The sequence below is a fragment of the Chenopodium album genome, chromosome 23, assembly GCF_948465745.1.
Source record: "Chenopodium album chromosome 23, dcCheAlbu1.1, whole genome shotgun sequence".
In the NCBI taxonomy this organism is placed as follows: Eukaryota; Viridiplantae; Streptophyta; class Magnoliopsida; order Caryophyllales; family Amaranthaceae; genus Chenopodium; species Chenopodium album.
The window spans coordinates 5,641,582-5,666,668 of NC_137856.1; the positions used below are offsets into that span (position 1 = coordinate 5,641,582).

General features: G+C 35.0%; 1 protein-coding gene across 2 annotated transcripts; it reads left to right on the top strand.

Moving 5' to 3' along the window:
* Nucleotides 1-2,565: 2,565 nt before the first annotated feature.
* Nucleotides 2,566-25,087, top strand: LOC145607978 (uncharacterized). 2 transcript variants are annotated; one of them, XM_081663580.1, is made up of 24 exons: nucleotides 2,566-2,853; nucleotides 2,941-3,041; nucleotides 3,869-4,079; nucleotides 5,443-5,524; nucleotides 6,154-6,430; nucleotides 8,979-9,084; nucleotides 9,203-9,339; nucleotides 11,311-11,484; nucleotides 13,250-13,443; nucleotides 13,556-13,699; nucleotides 13,794-13,882; nucleotides 15,503-15,650; nucleotides 15,875-15,927; nucleotides 16,686-16,744; nucleotides 17,875-18,038; nucleotides 19,106-19,296; nucleotides 21,246-21,303; nucleotides 21,407-21,479; nucleotides 21,631-21,732; nucleotides 22,082-22,178; nucleotides 22,246-22,356; nucleotides 22,441-22,700; nucleotides 22,809-22,949; nucleotides 23,452-25,087. In XM_081663580.1, the coding sequence occupies exons 1-24, from the start codon at nucleotides 2,700-2,702 to the stop codon at nucleotides 23,632-23,634; spliced, it is 3,309 nt and encodes a 1,102-aa protein (XP_081519706.1). In that variant the 5' UTR covers nucleotides 2,566-2,699; the 3' UTR covers nucleotides 23,635-25,087. The 2 variants fall into 2 exon arrangements, with proteins under 2 accessions (XP_081519706.1, XP_081519707.1); XM_081663581.1 differs by lacking the exons at nucleotides 22,809-22,949; nucleotides 23,452-25,087 and having other exon boundaries at nucleotides 22,087-22,178; nucleotides 22,441-22,579.

Below are 25,087 nucleotides of genomic sequence, written 5' to 3' on the forward strand. Positions count from 1 at the left end.
CGGTTGATTGAAGATGACCCGTCTGGAATTGATGAGCTTGGGTTGTGGTATGTCCGGAAAAAAGGCTCGGAACAGATGGACGAGATGGTCTGTGAGCATAGAACTCCCTTGATGGTTGCTTCAATTTACGGCAGCATGGATAATGTTCTGAAATTGATTCATTCTCTCCATCACTGATGTTAACTGGTCATGTGGTGACGATATAAGCACTGCACTACTGTGCTGCATCTGGTGGTTCATTTTGTGAATGCTATTGGTGCTCTGAGGTTGCTTCTGGAGGCAGGTGCTGATCATAATGCACTTGATGCCAATAGACATCGGCCTTTCGATGTTATAATGGTCTCACCAAGGCAAAATGATGTTAAAATTGCTCCTGAAGAACTTCTTGCTGGTCATGGTTCTATTCGTGAGCGCATTTTGAGGCTGTCAAGCACCACTTCTAATTCAGTGGTTGACAGTTCTTTTTCGAGCGCACAAGCTGAAGTAGTGGATATGGCAGAATGATATTAATGAATAATCCGGACTTGGATTGAGTAGAACAAAAAGCAAATTACAAAATGTCATCAACTTGGTTAATCTAATCGTTCAACTGGTAGTAACATGAAGTACTATATTGTTTAGGATTTATCATTTCAGTTTAGTCAGGTCTTCTTGGATGAAATCGGATTTGTTATAGGTTGGATGTTGTACGGTGTATTTATATCTAAATTTTCGAGGAGGTTCCATATGCGATTAAATAGATAAACTTGGAGATAGGTGGTGCTTTTTGTTGTTGCCTTTGTACAATCACTTTGGTAATGGATAGCATAGTTAGATGCTGAGAATTCAGTGAGGTGATAGGTGTTCATATTGAGTTAGAATTATTCTACTACTATCTTACCTTGTACCTTTATAAAAAGGGATATGAAAAAAAGATAAAAAGCACAGCACTACACTGTGTTGCGTCTGTTGGTTCTCTGAATGCTGTTGATGCTGTGAGCCTACGAGGTTGCTTCTGGAGGCCGGTGCTGATCATAATGCACTTGATGCCAACGGAAATCGGCCTTTCAATGTTATTAAGGTCTCACTCACTAAGGCAAAATGAAGAACTCCTTGCTAGTCATGGTTCTATTTATGCATTTATTTTTGGTTAAAAGCAATGACATAGCAAATCAACTGTTGGATTGCCTCTGAGATGAAGATAATTTGATACACTCCCAGGCTACATGTTTGCTTTCACTCATAGAAAAGAAAGTATAACACGATTGCTAAGAGCTTAAGATATCTAACAAATTATAGGCAGGCACAATATTGCAAACTACACGAAAATTGATGATCAATACTGTATGTCATTTAAATGATTGATGACTTTAAGTAGTAAACGGCCAAATACATGTTTATTGTTAAAATAATCTCATGAATTTTCATGTTAGAATGAAAATTAGTTTGTACGAAGTATAATTTTATAGACAAAAGTAACACCACTACACCACCTTATATAATCATTTTTTTTTAATCCTTTATAACTAGGTAATATGTTCATGTGTTTTTAAAAAAAAAAACAAATGTACTAATATGTTCATGTCGGTTAGCTATGTAGACATCAAAGTAAAAAATTGTTTACTAAAATCAAACAACATTAAGAAATGACCAATACAACCTACTACTAATTTAGTACATAATTTATATATTTTGATTTACATGCATATTTTTCAAAATACTTTAACTTGTAACTAATGAAAGATTTATACATCTACACTATTCTCTATTTACATTTGAGTGTGTATAATAGGTGTATCCTATTATTGTATCTGACGCATAACATATTAGGAGTTGTTCTTGTGAGGTGGGTCCACTAATATTTTCTTAACTTTACGGTAAAAAAAACTTCGCGTTCTTAAAGTTGTTAATTTTTTTAAGAAAAGTATTAAAGTTTGGAATATTTAGCAAAAGGGATGAATTTTTGTAAATCAGGAGTATAAGGCCCTATTCACTTCACCTTATATTTGTTGAACTAAAATTATTTTTAAAAGTATTATTATTTTTGCTAAACATAAATTATTTTTATTGAATTGAAATGTATTTTTGTGAACTGAAAGTACTTTTAGTAATTCTCTATTATTTTATCTTTAGACTTAGGCCCTGTTGAGTTCACCTTAAAAAATAATATTTAATAAAATAATTTCAGTTTAATAAAAATAAGTTTAGTTTAGTAAATATAATCTTAGTTTAGTAAAATTAATTTCTATTAAAAATAATTTCAGTTCAATAAAAATAAATAACACAACAAATAAAAATAATAATAGAAAATCAGTAAATATAATTTCACTTCAGCAAAATTACTTCAGTCCAGTAAAAATAATTTCACTTCAATAAAAATAATTTAAATTCAGCAAAAATGATTTCAGTTCAGTAAAAATAACTTCGATTAAGCTAAAATAAGGTGATACGGGGAGCTTATTAATTTCTTTTTAAATTAATTTTTCTTTTCTTGAATTGAACTTAATTTTATTAAATAAAACTTATTTTTAATAAAGTAAAATGTGAATTTTTAAAATTTGTCAATTCTACGGAGTACTCTGAGAACATTTTCTTCAATCTTCAACCTCCTCTTCCTTCTTCCAATCTCCAGAGCTTTCCCTCGCTGCATTCAAATTCATCACTATCAGCATAATTAGGGTTCCAAACTCTAACCTTTGATTTCTGCTACCTGCTTTTCAATGGAAGACGAACCAGTTTTATGGCAATCAGAATCCAATTCAATGACCTCTTCAATGGTTGGTCGAGTGATGAACACGCTGCTTACCTCTCGACCGAAGAAACTTGAAGACGCCATTGTTAAACTCGGCGAAGCTCCAAAATCAACCTTTGCTGGTAATTTTATAGAATTTATTCATCTATTTCGATTTTCTGGAATTTTGTATGAAATTTGATGATTTGGTTGTTATTATGTGTTTGCAGTTACACTAGATGAATCTCTGCGCGTTTTGAATAAGTATGTGAGAGACGCTGTTGATGAAGAAAAGCCTTTAGACGAAGTTCTTATTCCTATGATTGAAAATGTAATGAATTTTTATCTCAATAGTTTGATGTTTGCATTTTCATTTTCCTTTTGGTTATTCTTGAATTGATTGAAAATTGTGATTCGGACTCGGACAATGAAATTGGTGTCATATGGATGGTAGAAAGTAATGTGATTACTATAGTTGTGAAAATAAAGAATGCTCTTGCAAATTTAATTCAGATTGTATTTTGTGATTATTAAGCTGATGATGGCCTAGTGACTGTCCTGCTAAGGGTTGTGTTTGGCGAGTTTAGGAGTGGTTTGGAAAAGAACGGAAACGTTGTAGAGAAGAGGTTAAGCAGTTTTATAATGAAAGTGATAGATTGTTGTTGTGAGATGGAGGTGTTTTGTCTCTGTATCCGTCAAATTTTGAATGCTATGTGAGAGAAGAATATTGGAATTATTGAGTTAGAAGGTTATTAGAGTGAGACTTGTGTAAGTTGTAATGGAGTTGATCCTCGCACTGAATTTTAAGTGCTGGGATTTTGATTATAGTCTACTTCACTAATGTAGTGCTCACTTGGTTTGTAAGGAGGTGGTTCTGCTGGTGCATTATAAATGACATATTCATTATTCATTTTCCGATTGTTATGTTGGCAGTACTTAGGCTACTCATTTTTTATTGGGTTAGTTGCAATTTGCTAAGTCTGTGATCAATAACTGACCTAGGATGAACTATGGTCTGTTGGTTCTGGTTGAGTGTACGTTTCATACTTTTGTGTTTGTTCTAGTAACAAACTTGTTCCATAAATTTAAGCTTTTACACATATGTTGTGGGCTTTAGAAATGTTTCTTTGATTTATCTTTACCCTATTTTACGTGCAGCTGTTGAGGTGCAAGGAGTCGAAGCATCCCAATCAGACATTGATTCTATTGAACTGGCTCTTTCAAGATGAAGCTCTTTTTTTGCCACTTGCAAAAGATCTTGTCAATATTATATCAAGGAGGGAAGATCGATATATTGCACTTGGCTGGTGCAAGCTTGTACGCTCACTTGTAATGTATGATACAAAAATGACAAGCTTTTCAAAGAATGGTTAGTCTTTTTGTACATAAAAAAAGTGTTACTCCGTATTAGTTTATGCCGGCTTATCGAGTGAATTGAATCATTAAATTTATACTTTTACAGTAGAGATGTTGAGTTGTATGATAACTTACTTTTGATGACAATAGCGCTGGATTTCCTAGATCCTTTATCTATTATGTGCTAATTAAAATGTTAATAGTACATTTACTCCCTCCTTATAATAATTGACACATTTTCACCTTTTTCACTGTTCATATTCCAACTTTAACTATAGCTTTTGAGTAATGTATGAAAATCAATTAGTTGAGACATTTAGGCTACATTCCCCAATTTGTCATTCTTCTCTGCCTTTATGTCATTCTCACAGGGGAGTTGGAGAGAGAGAGAGAGAGAGAGAGAGAGGGGGGGGGGGGGGGAGGGGGGAAGCTGATGCATTCTTGGCCCATCAAAGAATTATATTTAAGTGTGACTTTGCATCTTTTCATAACTGTCTTTATGGTGTTTAATGTAATTTTCTATTGGCTATAGTTAGGGTTGTTAAAAAGCTGGATAGTGGACTTAGGCTTAATATGAAGAGTATTAGCCTTTTTTACTTGGGCTTAATATAAAATAGATGAGCTCGAGCTAAACTGAGATTTATGTTGGCTCGTTTAGGTATTTTGTTTTTCAAGCTTAGCTCACGAGTAGCTCGTTTAATTTGAGATAGAGCTTGAGCCAAGCTACAATATATATACAAGCTTTTAATAAATGAGCCTTGGTAAACGAGTAAGATCAAATTTAAATGGGCATTTATAATCAAATTTAAACGGGCGAAAGTTGTTACCACATCCGTGTCACAATAGAACATTGTTTTGACTTTTTTATTATATTATATTGTGAAACCGATGAAAATTGAAATGTAATTTATGCGCTTAAAATCCTTCTCATTCTTCTATGCACATAAAATCCTTCTCATCCTTCTTACTATAGAGAAGTTTCTTAAAATGAGAAGGATTTTATTTACAACTATTTTCTACTAAACGTGCAAAAAAAAAATTTGACTCAAATTCAATGTGCATAAATTTTGAAAAAATATTAACAACTTGTAAGTCAATTTTGTAATTCAGTGTGCATAAATTTTGAAAAGAATTAACAACTTGTAAGTCAATTTTGTACATTTAATGTAAACAAAAAATGCATAATCAGTGAAAAACTTTGCACATGTATCCATCTCATCCTTTTTAAGAAACTTCTCATTAGTGTAGTCAAAGTTAATAAATGAATATTGCAAAACTCAACACGTTGCATCTATTGTGAATTGGAGGTATTATGTAGTAGGAGTTGTATTTTGCTTAACTTTTATTAATTAATTTATTTATGTTCTCCATCCCAGGTTTCAAATCTAACCATCAAGCTTTATTGAAGATTCTATCATCGAGTATTGGACATCTTTCAGTAATGGTAAAAAACGGTAGGTATGTTGTTCACCATTGCATATTGTGGATTAAATGTACTGCTGGTGTCATAATTTACATATCAGTTTTCATTTGATGAATGGAAAGTCTATATCTGTTGGGCAGAGATTGGTGTAGCCTTTGGATTTCTCCTATTTAACTACAACAGTTTTCTATATGCATTTGCCCAGTGTATTAAAAAGCACGCCTTAGGCGCAAGGTGATGAGGGGTATGCGCTTAACTTGGTCTAGGCGAGGCGTTTTTGGTTAGGCACACAAAAAGTGCACGAGGCGCACCAAAAGTGCACAAGGCGCACATGAGGCGCACCTGAACCAAACTTCAGCCAAAATTTTTTAACTGGCCATATAGTGCGCCTCACTTCAGAGAAGAGAGGTGCACCTAGGCGCTGCAGAACCCCCCTCGCTTTAGTGCCCCTTGAGCTTTTTCACACTTTGCATATGCCTCATTTTATATGTGGACTGCTAAGAGCTTTCCAAAGTTAAGGGATGACACTTAACCTCCCTTCCTTACTGAAGTTCCATTAAACTGTAGTCCTTCGAATTTGATGGTGTTAGTTCTTTTAATCTTTAAGTAAAACAATGGTGTATTTTTGTATACATATTGTGTCACTAAACTATACCACCTTTAGTGTGTTGCAGGATGGTTTTGAACTGCCAACTCGGCTTTCAGCAGCTGCTGCAGATTGTGTATTAGTTCTCACTGAAGCGTTGACCCAAAAACTATTGGAGTCTGGCAATTTAAATGAAAATGGAGCATTTAAACCTATTAAGCCAATCAGCATATTTGAAGAGAAGCAGGTGGAACAAAATAATATGTCTTTTGAAGCCTCCATCAGCATTGATGGAAGATTGTTGCTCTGGCAGAATTTGGATCAACTCATTGTTCTTGTTCAGAAACTTCAGTCAGTATGTTTACAACTCAGCCTTGTATTCTTCTTACGAAAGTTGTTTCAGTTTGAAGAAATTGTTATACTGCAATCAACAATTTGTACCATCTGTTGCTGCAAGTAATTATTTAAAAAAAAAGAAAAGTGAGAAGCAGAGTTGAAATTTGTGACTGAGCATGGCATCTGCAAAGTGCCATTATTTTTAAATACAATTGAGTAACGGTATAGTGTTAATAAAATTTGGATGGTGACGTTTGCAGTCTGACTTAAGTAACTAGTGACTAGTCTCTCTTTCTTATTCTTGAAGTAAAATCACTCAATGGTTATTTAAGCTTAAAGCTGCCGACCATGATATAATTTTTTGAAGAAAAATTAAATTTGCAGCTTTAGGATTGTATTACTGCACTATGGTATTAGTTTGAGCTGTGGTTAGGAAGACCTACCTTAGATAAATAGATAATTATTTGGATATATTAGGTGCTGTGATTTAAAATTAGACTGCTTTGTACTGCTGTAGAGATTGGTTGTTGATGTTAGCTCAGTTGTACTTTGAGTCCGAATGTACTAGGCGATGATGGTGGTGGCTAGCCGCTATCATGTACAAAAAGTACTATTTTTCAAGCACTATATGAAGTGTGGTCTCCTTTATGCTACTCATGTCTTTAATTCATTCTTTACTCCATTGAAAATTAAAGTATCATTGGAAAAATATTCTCCAGTTATAGAAAAGGAGTGCTGGTATTACACCCCAAATGCGCACAGCACACCCCATGTACACTTTTCTCCCTGGACTTCTGGAGTACTGCAAACAGTTGTTAATTATTAGACCTTTGAACCTAATATTTCATTATCCACTATTTGGGATTCCTTAAACTTAAAGAAATCATTAAACTGGTTGGAGCCAAAGCAAGCTTGTATCTGATTATTGCTTGCTCCTTCTATCCTTTGGTTTACTATTTGCATCATTTGTGCCTCCTCCTATGTGGTTGTTTGTGAAACTGTCTCAAAATTGGTACTATCAGTTTTATTTCTACTTCTTAAAGAGCAAACCATACTCCGGCAATAGATTTGAATGATCTAGGAGCATTGAAATGATCTTGTAAGATTGTAAAAAAAGATCTTGTTGTTTAGTAGGAGGGTTTGATTACGAATTAGGTCTGAGTCTTATACTCTTGTGTGAGACACACATAATTAGGGTGTTATAAATTTCCCTAGTATGCGACATTCCCATTGCAGCCATAGATTCATACTTAAACTTTGTGAATGGCTCCACACTCTCCTTTTGGTTAGGCCTTGGTATCGTTTGTAAGTGTGTAGCATAATGTTTCTCTCCTGGGATTTTGTCATAATTTTTTGTTCAAAGCCCAATTTAGTTTGGTCCTTTTTGGGTCATTTTTGGTCAGGTAAAAGCTTGCTAGCTTAAACATTTTGCTACAAGCCCCCTCCCCTCCCTTAAATCGCAATTCTGACCAGATAATTTTTTTTAAGCAACTTATCGTAGAAGTATAATTGTATAAGTAGTATTGGGTGCTAAATTTGTGGACGAAGTACAATTGCAGTGTCAAAGGCCTCATATCTTTTGTTCATTCCTTGCCAACATATCTTATATGGCTAACTATGATGCCTTTTTGTAAAAGGAATGGGGCATCCATAGAGAAGAGGGAGGTTGGGAATATGCCAGGGTGGAAAAGGGAGGATAGTGGGTTCTTTGACTATTTATGATGATGTGAGTTGTTGTGATAGATTCAAGCTCTCAATTGAGATTTATCAAAGAAGTATGAAGAGTTAGGAAAAAAGATCGAGTCTTTTATTATAAGGCAAAAGATTTCTTGTAACGGTAGCTTTAGGCTGCCACTCTCCAAATAGTGATATGAGGTCACAACTCTTATAGGAATAAACTCATAATCTTCATGCCTAATTCTTTCTCGTATCTCTCTATATATGTACATGTTTCCGATCCCTAAGATGATTCTGGAATGAGCTTTTGTCTCATGTGCACATGTGGCATCTCTGGGTTCATTGCATATTTTCCCTATGACTACTAACAATACTAAGGTAGTGATTGGTAGCTTGTGGGTACCACTCTCCAAGTTAGTGGCTTCAGATAAGAAGACTCCTAAAGCTCTCTCACCGCCTGCCTAATCCTTTCTCATCTCTCTCTATTTATGTGAATGGTTTCAAGCCCTAGGATGATTCTAGAATGAGCTTTTGTCTCATGTGCACAAGTGGCATCTCTTGGTTTGTTGCATGTTTTCCCTTATTTATATTACATTTGATGACTACTTTCAATACTAAACTACCCATAATGCCTCTTCCCTAAGTTGGTTCATAACAGTTGTGAAATGCAATCTTAGCATGCAGCATATAGGTATCATTGTTCTGACATTAAATTGTGGGATTCACCTTTTATTGAACATTATTGTGGTCATACACTCATAATGACTTTTTATAAATACAAGTCTACAATTTCGTTTAATGCTACAGTCATTTAGTCCAATATTCGTGTTGATAGATATTCGTGATGTGATGCCTTTTGTTGATGCTATGCTGTTTATTTATATGTGCAGTGGAGCCAAAAGAGTCGGACATTACATGCGAAAGGATTAGGGCAAGTTCTAAAGTGGTTGCAGCAGATACAGAGTAATAGCACTCGACTTGAGGGTCATGAGACAGGTCCGGTGTACCATCTCTGCTTTCGAAAATTTAAACCCTTTACATTATATTTTTATATTAGATATTTTTTATTTTCCTTTTTTTGGTATCTGATTCTAAGTCTGTTAAATGTAAACAGGCTCTCAATTCCAAACAACTGGAGTACTACTTCTCTCCTCTTGCTGGAAACATTACAGTATGCTATCTCTTCTAGAAGACATTCAGTTTTACCAACGTGTCAATGAGTTAGTAGAACAGTATTTATCTGGAATTGAGGTTTGTTTCTTGACTTTCTTCGTTTTGCTGCAAATAAAAGGTTATGCTGATGTGACTGTTCAAGCTGAACTTAGTATTCTGAAATCGTCAATAATCTAAACGAGTAGGAATATTTTCATTTATATTTACTTATAATAGAATGACATATAATATGGCAATAGCTTAGTGGCTAACACTATACTTATAAAATTTAAGGTTGTGGTTTCAAATCTTGTACCAAGCCATATTTCTAAGCTCGTAAATGAAAGACTCTATTGATTGAGGATTGAGGAAGGTGCCACATGGCACCTAAACTTTTTTAAGAACGCCTTTTAATATATTGTATAGATTAGTGTATGGTTGTGTGATGGGTTCTGTAATTGATAATTGAGATCATTCATTTGATCAAAGTTCAGTTTTGGATTTGTAAACTTCTTAAATTTGTGTTAATGTCATTGAGCTCTTCATGAACTTGCATATATCCAAGTCTTTTATTTTGGCAATGAAATTATTGTTTATTTACAAATTTGCCAATATTTAACATGGCTAATCTAGGTCTTAGATCTCTTCTCATCCTTCCTGGATTTATTCTCATATGTAAGTGTACTCACATAGGGACTTATTCTCATTGGATCTCTCTCAAATACATTGCAGATACAATGATAATACACTATAAATACATCAAAACTAGATGGTAAAAACATCAAAATCCTGTAGAGGTATAGAGATGAGTAGGGTGAGAAAGAATTATCATTAGTATTACTCAAAATAAATAATTTTATGAAGGAGCTATAACCAAGTAACCAACAACATCCTACGCTAAAAATTGGTTTTAATTTGATTCCAACCTAATTGTAACACACTATTTGTAAAATTATATCTCCTCTTTCCTAAGTATGATACCCATTTAGCCATCAAAACCCAAATCAAAACTTCAACAATCACAAAAGAAAATTAAGTACCTAGTTACAATGCATTTTCGATTTTAAGATATTTATTTGCTTCCATATCTGTAATTGTAATCATGATTTTTACTTCTGAATTATGTCTATTATTTGGAAATTCGAAAGAATTCGTCTTGAATAAATCTTGACTTTTTTTTTTTTCAACATTAACATTGGGCCATGAAGGGTATTGTGGCATGTATAGGAACACACCATCACGTCACCCTTTGGCTTATATAATAGAGATATTTTTATTTATGTGTGCGTGGATTTTACCTCAAGAAATTGTTGATTAAATAAAATACCCTGTTGTTTTTTAAAGCATCCACTTTCCTATAAAATAAAACTTGTAATTCCTCCGTTTCAGTTGCAACACACCCCTTTTCACATATGGTTTAATATACTTTATAATGGGGTGAGAGGTTGTTAAAAGTATAATTTAGTGGGGCCCATACTTTAAATAAGGGAAATAGAGCAACTTTTCCTCAAAATAACTTTCCAATTATAGCGTGTTGCAAGTATTGTGATATTTCTATTTTAGGGAAGTGTTGCAAGTATTAAGAAACGGAGGAAGTAATTGATAACATCTCAACTTATTATCATATAAATATTTAAGCGCAGATAAGTTTTTGAACTGTTATGGGATGGATTGAGTTCTTGGTAATGTAAATTATATAACCATTAATTAATTAAAATAAAAATGACAAGGTCGACACATGTATGCAAGGTTAAAATGATAAGTTTGAGCATCACAACAGAACATAGTATATACACTCTTTGTCCTGTAAATGACGCACCCTCTTCCTTAAACTGCATGCATGGTGTGCGCAAGCAGTTGACAAATAATGACTTAATGGTCTGCACAATGTCATAATCCTGTTTCTGCGTGTGAGTCTCTGATTGTATACGGAACCAGGATGTAGAATATACAGTAAATCTGCTAGGGGAAAATATCCCCTTTAACTTTTTATTTATCATGCTTCAGTTAGCCCTTCTAGGCTTTGTCCTACCTGTCGTAATATTAGGCTGTTTGACATGATTTATGCAGTTTTACTCTGAGGACAATCTGAAGGATCATGTGGAAAACAATGATAGCTGTGTAGAGACAATGAAGTTTTTCTTAAATTGTTTGGCCCTTTTATTGGGTCGTTTGGACCAAAAATTTCTGGAAAGTACAACATCTTTGTATGGACAACGGATTTCTCGTGCTCTTTTATCACTGGTAAGATGTATTCTTATAAAGCCTATATTTGTGAGAGGTATTTTAAATTATAGCTTCAATTCCTATATCCTTTCCCTTTTCGCTTTTCCTCTTATCTTATAATACCTCTGTTCTTTGAAGTTTTTTTTTTTTGTTTTTTTGTTTTTTTTTTCATAAAGTTCTTAACACTATTAGGGGGCGTTTGGTTAGCACGAGGTAGAGGGAATAGAATCAAGAAAGGGATAGGGAAGGAAAGGAAAGAAAAACACTTTGATAGAGTTGTTTGATAGTGTTTAGCCATTCACCTCTCTTTCTTTTCTCATCATTGCACTACCATCTTTTCACCTATTCTTATGGTGATGCCTTGCTTTGCCACCGCCGCCTTCGGCCTCCTCGTCGCCGCCTCCTGCCACCCCTCTTTTCTCTTCCTTCTTTTTTGTTGTTTCATAACCACCATTAAAGCTCAAATTTGAGGTTTAAATGCTTAAATTTTTCCATGAAAATATGGTTAAAATTAGTCGTCCAAAGCCACAAATGACGATTAAGATAAAGGTTATTTCCTATTTTAAATCTCTTTCCTTTTTTTTTTTCAAAATTTTAGGGTTGTGGGTTTGGCGTGGTGGTTGGGCCTCTTCGGTGGAAGGGGGAGGTTTTTCCAGTGGCTGGGTGGGGGTGGCTTTGGGATGGGAAAATTCATGTAATTTTTTTCGACTTACTTTTTTCTAATTTTTTTGAAAAACGAAGATTCATGTACATTTTACAAAAAAATATGCACATTGAATTTCAGTTAAATGGTTTTGAACATTTAGTTAAAAGAATATGCACATTCATTACAAAATATTTGCACATGAAATCCTTCTCATATTAAGAAACTTCTCATTATATATATAATGACATGTTTATAAATTCGTGCTAGAAATTTCACTTTAGTAGCTAGAGGGAGTTAAATGAAGATGTAAAGTTTGAGTTTTGGAGAGCGACTACGATATTGTGTAGTCATAATATACCTATGAGGATTATGGGAAATTTTGTTGGACGACTTGTAGACCAGTGATGTACTTGGATCGGAATGTTGGGCTGCTAGGAGATATCATATTAAGATGTGAGTAGCAAAAAAGGATATGGTGAGGTAAATGTGTGGGAACACCTGAAGGGATAATATCAGGAATGTAAATATTTGGAGGAAAGTTAGAGTTCTGGACTGCGAGGATAAAATAACAGAGAATCGATTGTGTTGGTTTGGGTAGAAGATGCACTGGTAAGGAAAGTAGGGAGTTGGTATCTTAGAAGATTCCAAGGGAGATCAAAGGTGACTTGGATGGAGAGGGAGTTGGGAATGAAATAAAGAAATTGGGTAAGAAGGGCATGGAGGGTGATGATTTTCGCTGAAGCCTACAAGATATTTATTCTTTGTTCATTTAGCTAACCCCAGCATTGGGATCAAGGCTCTGATTTTGTTTGTAACGCTAATAGGTTTATGTTACCATGACATTGGCATGAGATTTTTCATACTTAATTTCATTATCATTATAAATTTACAACCATTTGTTACCGAATAGGTTTCTAGTGGCACTAAGAGTAAAACTGGTGTTTGCAAGTTGATCCACATATATTTGACTACTGAGAATTCTGGTTGATCTTGTCATTAATTGTCTAGTTATGGCTTTTGAAAATTGAAATTGGAAGTTTTGAGTAAATTATGGCACTTTGCAAGTCTTCACTCTCACCCAGCTCTCTATTCTCTAGTGTTTTTAAATTAATTGTTGAAATTCTCTGCTTCTTGAAGCTTTACTGTGCAGATGAAGATGTGGTATATGTTGCAGTTTGCATATTTAGGTCTGTTATCCTGAAGATTGCTGGAAGTAGTTTCAATGATCCAATAGATTGCAAGGAGTTTTTAATGCCATTGTTGGGCCTTCTGGATGAGCGCGATGGTGATTCCAGAGCTGTCACTGCTCTCATTGCTGATTTTTGCTCAATGTAATAATCTCATCTACTTCGTTTTGTTTGTATCATCATTCTATTACATTGTCTATTCCAGCTTTACCACCACATCTATGTTGTAAAGTGTTGTGTGTTGATGAGTTTCCAGAAATTCAGATGATTGGTGCCTTAATGAAGTTCTTAAACGGTTAGCTTCTGGAAGCATATCTCAGAGGAGTAATGCTGCTGATGTCATCTCAGAACTCATCCGATTGTCATCAAACTCGACAAAAGTGACTTCCAGTTCATTCTGGTATGCCAATATATTTTATTAGTGATGCATTTTTTATCTATTTTTTTATGGATAATTATGCATTTATTTTGGTTAAACACAATTTCTGTTTTAGGCCAGACATAGCAAACCAACTGTTGGATTGCCTCAGAGATGAAAATAATTTAATACGCTCCAAGGCTACAAGTTTGCTTCCACTAATAGGTTGGTGTCAATTTCATGAACTCCTAGTTTTCTTAGTTGAATTTGAAGGGTTCTTTTGCGCAGCATGATGAAACTTTCATTAAAAACCAATTTTCTCATACTAACTCCATTTTTTTGTTTTATTGAATTACTTTAGATATGCAGGTATTATATTATATGTAAAATTTCAGTGGTTGTAAGAAAAAGGTGGATAAAGTAAGTGATGGAGTAAATATGTGGGTGGTGCCGAAATAGGTGGATAAAGTAAGGGAGAGAGGGAGATGTATATAATTTGGGGTAAGAGGGGAAAGATTGTAGAGATGATTTGCCAAATATGGAATATAGTTGAAGTGAGGAGAATGAAAAAAAAAAAGCTAATATATAATTGATAAGAATAATTTTATGCGATAGCTTTTCCTTTTGACTTTTGCATTTCCTATAGGTGCTGATTAGTGTGATTTACATTGATGAGGACTGTATCAATTCTGTTACAGCTCTTGAAACCCAACATCCGATGTCAATTTTCCTTGACTAAGATTATATCTAGGCTCTAGTACTTTAGCAGCATATATAAGGGTAAAAAGTATCTGCATCCAAGGAACTTTTGCTTTACTTTCAAAATCTTGATTAGTGTGGGAGAGGGTCCCTGACTCCCTGTAGGAGTTCCTGCTTTTGGCGATGTACGTTATTAGTCTTTTGAATTGAAACATAATATTAGTTTATTGCCTGTCGGTGGGTGACGTTGACAGTGTGATAATGAAAGTTGATTTTGGGTTTCACTTTTTTATTTTATTTTATTTTTGAAACCGATTTTGGGTTTCACTTTGTTAACAGCTGAAGGCACTCCCTGATTATGAAGATAGTGCCTCTACTTTGAACTGTAAGAATGAACTAAATTAATTTGATTATGCAAGAGGCATATGTAATGCAAAGGGTGTATGGTGTAAATTGGAATTACACATAGCTCTATCTACTTTTGTGGATTTGTTCACATAAGGTTTGAGGTCATGATTTACATAACTTGCCTTTTGTTTTCAAAGACCCCATAAAAGAAGAGGCAAAAGGTAAGAAATATAAAAAGGTTCTCTAAACATTAAGTTAATAACAGTAATGGAAGCAAAAGCACGCCATAAATGTAAAATAAATTTACTACCTATTCTAATCCTGTGGCATTAGAATCCAAAAAGAACTAAACAAGCCAATAGGGCCATAGGGAAACTACCTGTGTGAGTACCTTTTCTTTTAGAAAGAGAGAGAGAGAGAGAGAGAGAGAGAGAGAGAGAGAGAGAGGGATTTATTAAATTAATATGGATGCAAAAAGTGGGGTAGGAGATGATAAAAAAGTGGATAAAAGGTTGCCATAAACGAAATAAGTATAAAGTGAGTAAAACCCTGAACGACAGATGAGATCGGAGATGTACAATATGCTCTAGGGTGTGTATCCTCTTTTAAAAATCTAGTGCTGATGCAAGTATAGATTTTTTTTTTTTAATTTCATTAAGGTGTTTCATATTGGTAATGGTTTCTTGCTGCCTAACTTGCTTTCAGCTTTAGTTGCATTTTGGTCTGTTTTATTATTCTAGAACCCTACTGAGATTGTTCAAAAACTGGATCCTATGTTAACTCTTGTCTCTTTTCCAGATCCATCTTTAGTGTTGCCTGCACTAGTCCGCATTATTTCTACGACTGATGGCACTATGAAATCAGCCGCAACCAATGCATTTGCCCAAGTTCTTAGGCTTTACAACACAAAGTTTGAGGTTATCAGGATGGTGCTCGACTCTTTGAGGTAATTTAGAACTGAGACAGTCATGGGATGTCTATTTGTGACTCTAGATTATGTTGAAAGCAGTGTTTAAGTTATATGCAGCTAAATAGCCTGACATTATGATTGATTTATTGATGAACCTTGAAATGGCGATGTCTTTTTATCACTGTTTATTGGTTGTATTATAATGGTTAATGTGTACGCTTTAATTTTGGCTCATACCTTGAAAATGGTCCCTTTTTCAGCGACCTCAACAATAAATACAATCATCAAGAGGATTCTGGAGGCGTGAAGGAAGGTATTCCTGCTGTTCGTTTTTCATCTGCTGGCAAATTTATAAATATAGCATTTTGGAAACATAAATTGTAAAAATTGTGTGATCCTGTAATGAACGGCTTAGGAGAGGGGTATTATGGGTAGTTTAGTATGTTAGTAATCATCAAATGTGGCTCATAAGGGAAAATAATATAATATGCTATGAAGCAAGTGATGCCACCTGTGCACATGAGACAAATGCTCAGTCTAGAATCATTCTAGGGATAGTGATTGGAGAATGTACAAAAATAGAAGAGAGATATTGAGAGGGTAGGCAGAAATTTGAATTGGGAAAGCTTACTGAGTTATGGCCTCAAGCCATCTTTAGAGAGTTATAGCCTGAAGTATTAAACCTATCATTTTGCAACCCTTTTGCCTGTGGGGGTGTTGTATGAAAACCTAGTGCTATTTTGAGAGTGATAGCCTAAAGCTATTAAACCTATCATTTTTGTTACCATTTTGTGGGGGGTGTGATATGGAAACCTAGTGCTAAATATAGAGACCCCAACTACAAATTAGGAATGTTATTTAGATCTGGCGCTGTTTCCTACTGACCAGGTCTAACTAGCTTATCTGCAAGCAGCTCACTTACTGTTATACCCTTAATTTTGTTGCACTATGATCATACCTTAATTCCTAGTTTTTAACCCTCGATTCATAACTTTTTTGTTTTTTTTGGTCCTGTTTGAATGCTTTTTAAAAAATTTCCTTTTGACGTTCACACATTTATCAATCTTGCAGAATCATCAAAATATGACCCTGGTGAAGTATTCAGGCTAATTCCGGAGTGGTCAAAAGCCGTAAGTTTTCGCTGATAGTGGACAACCTATTTATAAATAATTGTGCTTGGTTGTCTGGAAAAACTTAACAGCTCACAATGTCTAAACAGATTGTCTTAGTTTCCATGTTTATTACCATAACAGACTGCTCCTCCCCCCCCCCCCCTCACTGGAATAACAAACAACTTTGAGTGGTGGCTGTACGGCTTGTTGCTGATTCATTACAGGGAAGTAGACGATGGAGCCGTGGTGGTTCGAGTAGCGGCAGCTATAATTTTGGGGCTTTTAATTGGTTTTAATCTGCTATGATTTCTTAAATAGTTGATTGGGTTCGTGAATAAGCTTCTTGGTTGACCGTTATGTTTTTTCCTGATGGAGGAGGACGTGCAAAGCTTTGCTGTGATGGTTGTTGCGAAGTTGAGGGTTGGTTTTTGTGGATGGTATGTGAAGTGGTATGCACGCCGCATTTTTTTTTAACAAAAAAATGAAGATGGGTTCTGGTGTGCTTCCGGCAGCAATGGGAGGTGGTTATGTGGGTACTGATGGCGGATTGGTTGTGGACTTGTGGTGGCTATGGTGGACAGTTGTAGTGAGGGACAGTCACTTAATTAGTGAATTAGGGTAAAGGAAGAGTTTTTTTTTTTTTTTTTTTTTTTTGAAGGAAATACTATATATATATATATATATATATATATATATATATATATATATATATATATATATATATATATATATATATATATATAAAATAAAAAAAAAAAATAAAAAAAAAAGCAAGTAACTCAAAACTTAACATGTAGCCTTTTTAATTTGTTTAACAGGTAAGCATTAAAGTGAGACTGTTTTGAGAAAGGTGCTCACATGGTTGGGATAATTCATAGTTAGATTGTAATTGGGAATAAAATGAGAATAACCCCAATAGTTGGGATTATTCTTGTTAATCTTTCCTCTATTAAATTGCCAACAAATTCAAAGAATTTTTCATTCATTATATTTCTTAATTTTTGTTTTCTTTTGGCGGAAGATATTTTGTTCTATGCATGTGTATAGTGTATAACTATATAATATACTTCGTATAATTGTTTAAGACATCAATTGAAAACCTTTTCTGTTTTCTTTGTTTTTAATTTTTAATTCTTTTATGGAGACAGGTTCAAGATTGGAACTTGTTGGTAGGGCCACTTGTAGACAAGATGCTTTCTGAGCCAACAAACGCAATTCTTGTTAGATTCTTAAGTTGTGTAAGTGAGCATCTGGCAGACGCTGCAGACCTTGTCCTTGGGCGAATTCTTGTACAAGTGCAGAAACAAGAAGAGTAAGTACTCCATATATTTGTATATTTAGCTGTCTTCATCCTCAATTCCTCATTTTAAGGATTACTTTCTGTCGCTACTGTTGGTTGTTTGCTAAAACTCAAACAGCATCAATATGAATGCTATTATCTTTTAATACTCTTGTAGATACCACCATAACCTGACAAATTAATAAGTATGCACTGCTTTCAGTGCTATCCTACCACATCTTCTGGTAATTTTATTAGGGCTGTATGAATTCCACTTGGTTGGTCTTTGACTGGGTTTGTTCAGCTTAGAGGGGAAATGGGAAAAGAAGGAATTTTTGAATGTCCTTAAATCCATATTGGACATGTAAAGGTATATTCCAAACTTGTGATATGCAATATGTGCACATCACCAGGGACAATTAAACTTGTATAGAAATAATGAAATATTATAGCCAAAAAATTGCTTGTATGAAATGTATCTGCAGGCTCCATCTAGAGGCATTACACAAGCATTTCTCTGTTGATATATTTTTCTTTTTTAATCCCCCAAAGGCGGGACGGGGAAAAATTCATGTGTAATGATGTTCACTTTTGAATAATGCTTTCCGTCCATCGAATCAACAGAATCTTAACAGCAAATGCTTTGTATTAGCTTCAATTTTTGTGGTTTTGTGAACATATTTTATGATTCACCACTGCTGTATAATGATTGGTTTATTAGTTCTGCTAGACAGTTTTATTAATTATTCATAAGGTGGTATGTTTTAGAAAAATATTGAACTTAGCCATTAGGGATTTGTCTAATTGACAGACATTTTCCCACAGTAGAGATAGCAAACATTTAATCACACCTAATGATTCTTGATTTTATCAATATACCTTAAGGAAAATGTTTCTGATGCTTAAATCCTCAACGTCTATGTTTAACAACCCATATCTTTATAATGTTTAAGTGTGTTCTGTTCTCAATGTTTGATACTTTTATATGGTTTCCAGAAAGTGACATTATTGTTTGGTGCCTTCTAGGATCTTTTGTCTTTTTTTGAGGTTGATTCTCTGAAAGTGTTCTATGCTGATAAATTTGTTTTGCTCCCCAACAGGATGACTGGATCAATACATGCTACAGTAGATAAGAAGACCTGTAAGAATGATGTCTCAGATAGAGTGGAAAACATGCTTTTTGATCGCCTCTGCCCTTTACTTATAATTAAAGTGCTTCCTCTGCGGGTTTTCGATGACTTCAACTGTATGACTATGTATGGTCAGGCTTTAAAACAATGTGTTGCAAATGGTAAGTTTTCTTTCCTTTGTTTTCTAGACAACAAGAAAAGGCAATTAGAGTTAATTAAGCTGACAAAGGTGATCGGGGTTGTTTTCAATTCTGCTTTAGGATCTGATTGTGGTTATGTACTTACAAATGTGATAATGAACTCAGGGATCTATGGGTTTATTTTTCCCTCTTTCTTTTGTAATTTCTTGTAAACTTATATTTTAGGCTTTAGGAAAGTAGTTCCAGACAATATTGCACTCATGGGAAATTGGTTGTGGTATTTTTCTCATGATTTTCAGTCCTTCTGTCATTGATTTTATCAAGAGCAAGTACGGGTTGCACCAATATAGATGGGATGGAAAAGTGGCAACTAGAGTGACACATCTTTGTCCTTGGTGTTCAATTTATTCTCCAGTTTAGTGAGGTTCAAGGTAGGGGATGACCGTCATATCCTTTATTCAGGGTGTTGTTTGGAGAGGAGACCACTGAATTATAGGGAGTTGGAGGAGCTCACTTTTCTACTTAGAGTTGTTGGATTTTCCAGTAGGTGAATTGGATGATGTGTGGACAAGTGATTTACCGGAGATGTTCTCTTGCATTTTTTTTTTTTTCTCAACTATTTGAATCAACCCCTTCTGTTTCCAGTTTTGTCAGTATCAAACTTCTTTAAAAAAGCCAGGGTGCCTCTTAAGGTGAGAGCTTTTGAAGCAATGCTTTGTTATGCTAATAGTGAGTCTTAGGCTACGCTCTTCCACCTTATTTTAGGAACTTAATACCTGTTATTAACAGGCCACAAAAAATCTTAGACTAGACTTTATCTCCTTATTTGCGCTTGCAATCTTACATATTGCCAAATATTTGGAATTTCCTACTAATATGAAAATTAGGTATTTAGCAAATACCTAGTACGAGAAATCTGACAAGACCCTACTTCATAGTGTATTTACTTATATATTAATAGATAAATACGGTCCAAGTTTGGTCAATTCAGGAGAATTATCAAACCAGATTAGACAGATGAGGAATTGTGGGTTTGTGGCTTTAGAGTAGGGTCGGAACTCCTGGATCTTTTCACACGTATCTTTGGCTTTTGAATTGTTGTGGGGCGAAGTCACTTGTTTGTCCTCTTTTGCTTGTACCCCTTTATCTGTGCTGTTAATAAAAAAAAAAAAATTCTTATCAAATTTAAATAAATTCTGTCCTGCAATAAGCTTTATATTTCTGTTTGGCCTGACATTAACAGTTATGGGTCCATCCATATTTTGTGAGAGTTAATAGGAATTAAATTGTTTATTGCCATATCTCCCATTTGAATAATTGCTGTACGATACAGTGGAAAGCGTTTTGTCCTCTAGATGGCGTTTAGGTTTTCCTAACTTTAAAGACATCCATGATGCTCTCATCTGGCTGAGCTAGTTTTTCCTTCTAGGTGCCAACTCCAGTGAAGATTCTGAATCTAGTAGGAAGGGTCTGTAAGGCCTTGGGTGGCATTTCTTTTGTGATTGAACTGCAAACAAAAAGTAACTAACTAGAATTACTAGATAGGGTGTAGCTTTGTACCATAAAAGCCACTAATAGCTTTGGACATAATGATTTCCTGGCCTTGAATATAAATGACACTGAGCTGCTGAAGCATGTCGTGTCATTAACATATGGGTGTGTTTTAATAGAAATGATTTGGGATCATTGTTTATCTGCAACGTGGTCTATTTTATAAACGTGATTCTCTCTGCTTATTTGTATTTAGCTACATTTATCGTGTAAAGAGATGAAAATCCTCAAAGAGATGAAGAAATAAGAGGTTTTGAATTGATATTGGATTTTGTGAGAACACCACTCTTTTTATTCGAATTTGTTATATTGTAATAATACAGTTAATTTTTTGTTTGAATTCTGTTTACTGGCATTTGTAAATCTTTAAGTCCATTTCTTGCTTCTAGTTGACATGACTAACATTTGTGGGGTACCAGGTACGTATAATATTGATGTCTTTGATTATGAGTGTGTTGCCACTTTCCTCTTTAACAGGTCAGTCAAAGATCTGTACTGCTTTGCTATTGTTCGTGGCTCTCTCTTTCCAATATTTAGGAATCGCTGCTTTTTAATTTAACATTTATTATTTTTCTGTCAGGGCTTTTAGTCAGTCTGAATATGAAGATGTGAGAAAACTTGCTGCTGAACTCTGCGGTCGCATTCATCCCCAAGTATGTTAAATGTCATATGCTTACCTTATTTTATTTTATTGTTTATTTTCTTAAAAAAAAAAAAAATTTGTACAAGAGATGCCTTCACCCTACTACCCTAGTTGCTGGCCCCCTGCTGAACTCTGGTACCCACTGCTTTGTATATCTCCAGATTCTCTTTCCTGTCGCTCTTTCTTATTTGCAACGCGCTGCTGAAAGTAGGGATGCCATGCAGATGAAATCTTGTCTGTTTGCTGTTTGCACCTCACTGTCGGTAAATATCTCTCAACCTTTCAATGTTTTGTGCATTTTATGTGCTAATCATCTTTGAGGCTTTTATTGCCTTTCGATGTTGCTCTTAAAGCTCTATTTAGTTTTCGCGTATGTATAATTGTATAGCACTCAAATAGGAAGTATACTTTAGCCTTCTGTTCAGTTGTGCATCTTATGTGTACCTTATCATTTTGTTATAATGTATGACCAAGTCCCGCTAACAGTACTCTTTGTTCACTTTTTTTGGGTGGGGGTGAGGATGGGGTAGAAAGTGTAATAAATGTTTCCTTACTGCCGAATCTTGGTATGCTTTTAATTTGAGCTAACAGTTCATCCTGCTTATTTGGTAGATTAGAGGGTGGGACTCAGCTTCTCATCCCGACGTAAGCAAGATTATAAGAACACTGCGAGCTGTTCTATTGTGGCCTTCTGTGGATGGGGACGAAGGTAGGCACTTTCTTCCTTATGTTTCTACATGCTTTGACGTGAGTTTAAGATTCCAACCTTTCTGCAGTTTCCAAAGTACAACATGGGTGCATCGACTGTCTAGCCCTAATTATATGTGCGGAATTGCAAGCTCCAAAAACAGTGAGAGGCTCAGCTGAGAAGTCTGATACCCAGAACGGTAATTAAGATTAATAAAAACTTTGGGATGAAGATCATTTTGACCCTTTAAAATTCAGCCTTATTGGCTTTTGTGCTTTTGCAGCCTTAATAATCCAAACTTATGGAGCTCTTATCTCTGGAAGCTCTGTCCTTTCGTTTGTCATTGATAATTTGACTAAAGATAATTATGAAGCTGGTCTCCGCTCCAAACTAGTTGAAGATACTGCACACGAAACTTGCATATCCATCTCATTTCGTTTGTGCATGGCTAAAGTCCTCATTAGTGCTTGCCAAAAAATGCCAGAATCTGTCAAAAACGCTTTTGCACGAAAGACCCTTCCACGTCTCATTTCTTCAACTCAGGTTTGTTTGTTTGTTTTATGTAATAGTTGATCCTCTTATCAATTTATTTGTTGAATTTATATTGTGAGGAAGTGGTAAAACTATCTTCTCTGGTACAAATTATTACAGGACATAGAGAATGCAGAGATCAGAGCTGCTTGTGTTCAGGTCCTGTTTTCTGCTGCATGTCATTTAAAATTGGGAATTGTTCCTTATGCACATGATCTTCTCAAAATCTCACTCAGTTCTCTTAGAAAAGAAGCTGAACAGGTAACTAGTCTATTTCTTCTCAAGGATATTTGAAGATGGTTCACTATATTTTGTAATCAGCAGTGTACAAAAAACTTATTCTCTGGTCATTTGTCTCAGAACAAACATTATAATAACCACAGATTATCCTCGGATGGGATAAAAAAAGGTGAAAGTGTGAGAGCAACAAATATTAATTTTCTTCCATTCCCCTGTCTCTAGTGTCTACTGCTGTTGACTTTATGCTGTTGCCTGCTCATTTCTATGCTCCTGCATCACTTCTTAACCTCTTTAGAGTACATAAATATATATGTATCCTGATAGAAATTCTTCTTGCATTCTATTTTTTCTTCGAAAGAGGTATATGGGACGGGTTACCTGAAGCCCATTAAAATCTTCAGCAAATGATGAACATTATAGAATGGCAGTATTTTGTAATGACCAGAATTTAATTACTAGTATATGAATTCAGTTTTTTACTTGTTCGTTAAGAACTCTTGTGCTCATGTGATTTGATTCTCAGGAAAAAATGGCAGGAGCCAAGCTGATGGCATCCCTTATGGCCAGTGATGATGCGGTGATTGAAAGGATTTCAGGGCAATTACTTGAGGCAAGATCCATTTTGCTACATGTATCTACTTCTGATCCATCACCCCAGTTGGGACAAGTATGCCAGAAACTTCTTTTATGCTTGACTTCTCAATAGAAAAATTGCTTGCTATGGAATCTTTTTGGTGTTGCAATGCACCTGTAAATATCTTTTATGTATGATTGTCACTTTTGCCCTCTCAATGTAGACATGTACTATCTCACCGAAATGACTGGTAGGATCTGTAAGCAAATCTGTGAAAATCCTATTCACCGAGACGTAAACCCTGTAGCTTTACAAGTTTTTGGCTTTGGAGGTGTCTGCCACCTATGCCTCCACCAGTTGGTGATCATTGCAGGTTCTCCACTCCTCCCTGAGACCTGAACGTATAATTCTAACCCTCCTTCCCTTAGCTGTTCATATAGGCTATTTTACCCTGAAAAGAAAAAAAAGGGAAAGAGACTAATACACCCAAAGCTTACTGCTATCATTAGGCCTTCTTGGACACTCACCACGGAATCCCACCACTGCCTTAGCCGCAACCTTCAAACCTTGTCAAACACTAGGTCATCAGTGGTCATTATGGGTTCCATGTCAGATTACCCTTTAATCAATGGCTCTATTCCCTGCATCCTTATCTGGGTAAAGACTTGATACTTGATAAAGTCGTAATATGCTGCCTAAAGAACAATTGCTGGTATCTTGATAAATCATTGAAGTTTGATTAGCTGCACCATATCAGCATGGCAATTATGCATGTGACTTTGAGGACATATAGAGGCAGACAAAACAATGTTATGTTTTGTTCATTGTTTTTAAGAACAATACAAAAGAGTTCGGTTGGTGATAATCTGAGCTCAATCTTGGTGTATCTTGGCTTCAGCTTGCATCAACTCACGCTCAAGCTTGAATTTGTCGAACTAAAAATTCTAAGTTTGGTTTGGTTCTTAATTCACATCAGATGGGAAGTTTTGAGTCAGGTGTGCTTGTTCTGACTGATGCAATTGTGAAAATTAAGCTCGACTATTAACTTACTAATCATACTTGGATGGGTTGGATCAACCAGGTATAGAATTCGGTTCCTTGTTCTCAGATATATTGATTTTGTACTGTTTTATTGGGGCATATTAAACTCTACGAATTAGCGATATACAAGCAATTTCATAACCATAATACTCCCAAATCACTGTGTATGAAGAAGAAACCAAAGGTAAAACAAAGATCATTTAGTGCTATCTCGACGCTTCTTTTTGGTTTGGAATCGTCTATTGGTATGACAATATGCTAATGTTTAGTACTAAGTACATACTTTGTAGTGAGTAGTCAATAAAAGTATTGTGTACCAAAAACTGATAATGGGTTCGGTTTACCAAAGATGTCAATAATATTTACCCCCTTTATCCCTATTTGATTGCTTCTTGGCAATTTTGTTTAAACTTAAAATATACGAACTCCCTTTGTTCCTATAAGTTCCTTTCATTTTGCATTATTTTGACCATAGATCACTTTAGTTGCATGTAAGAATAAAAATATAACAATTGAATAATAGTAATTCTCTCATTAAAATGAA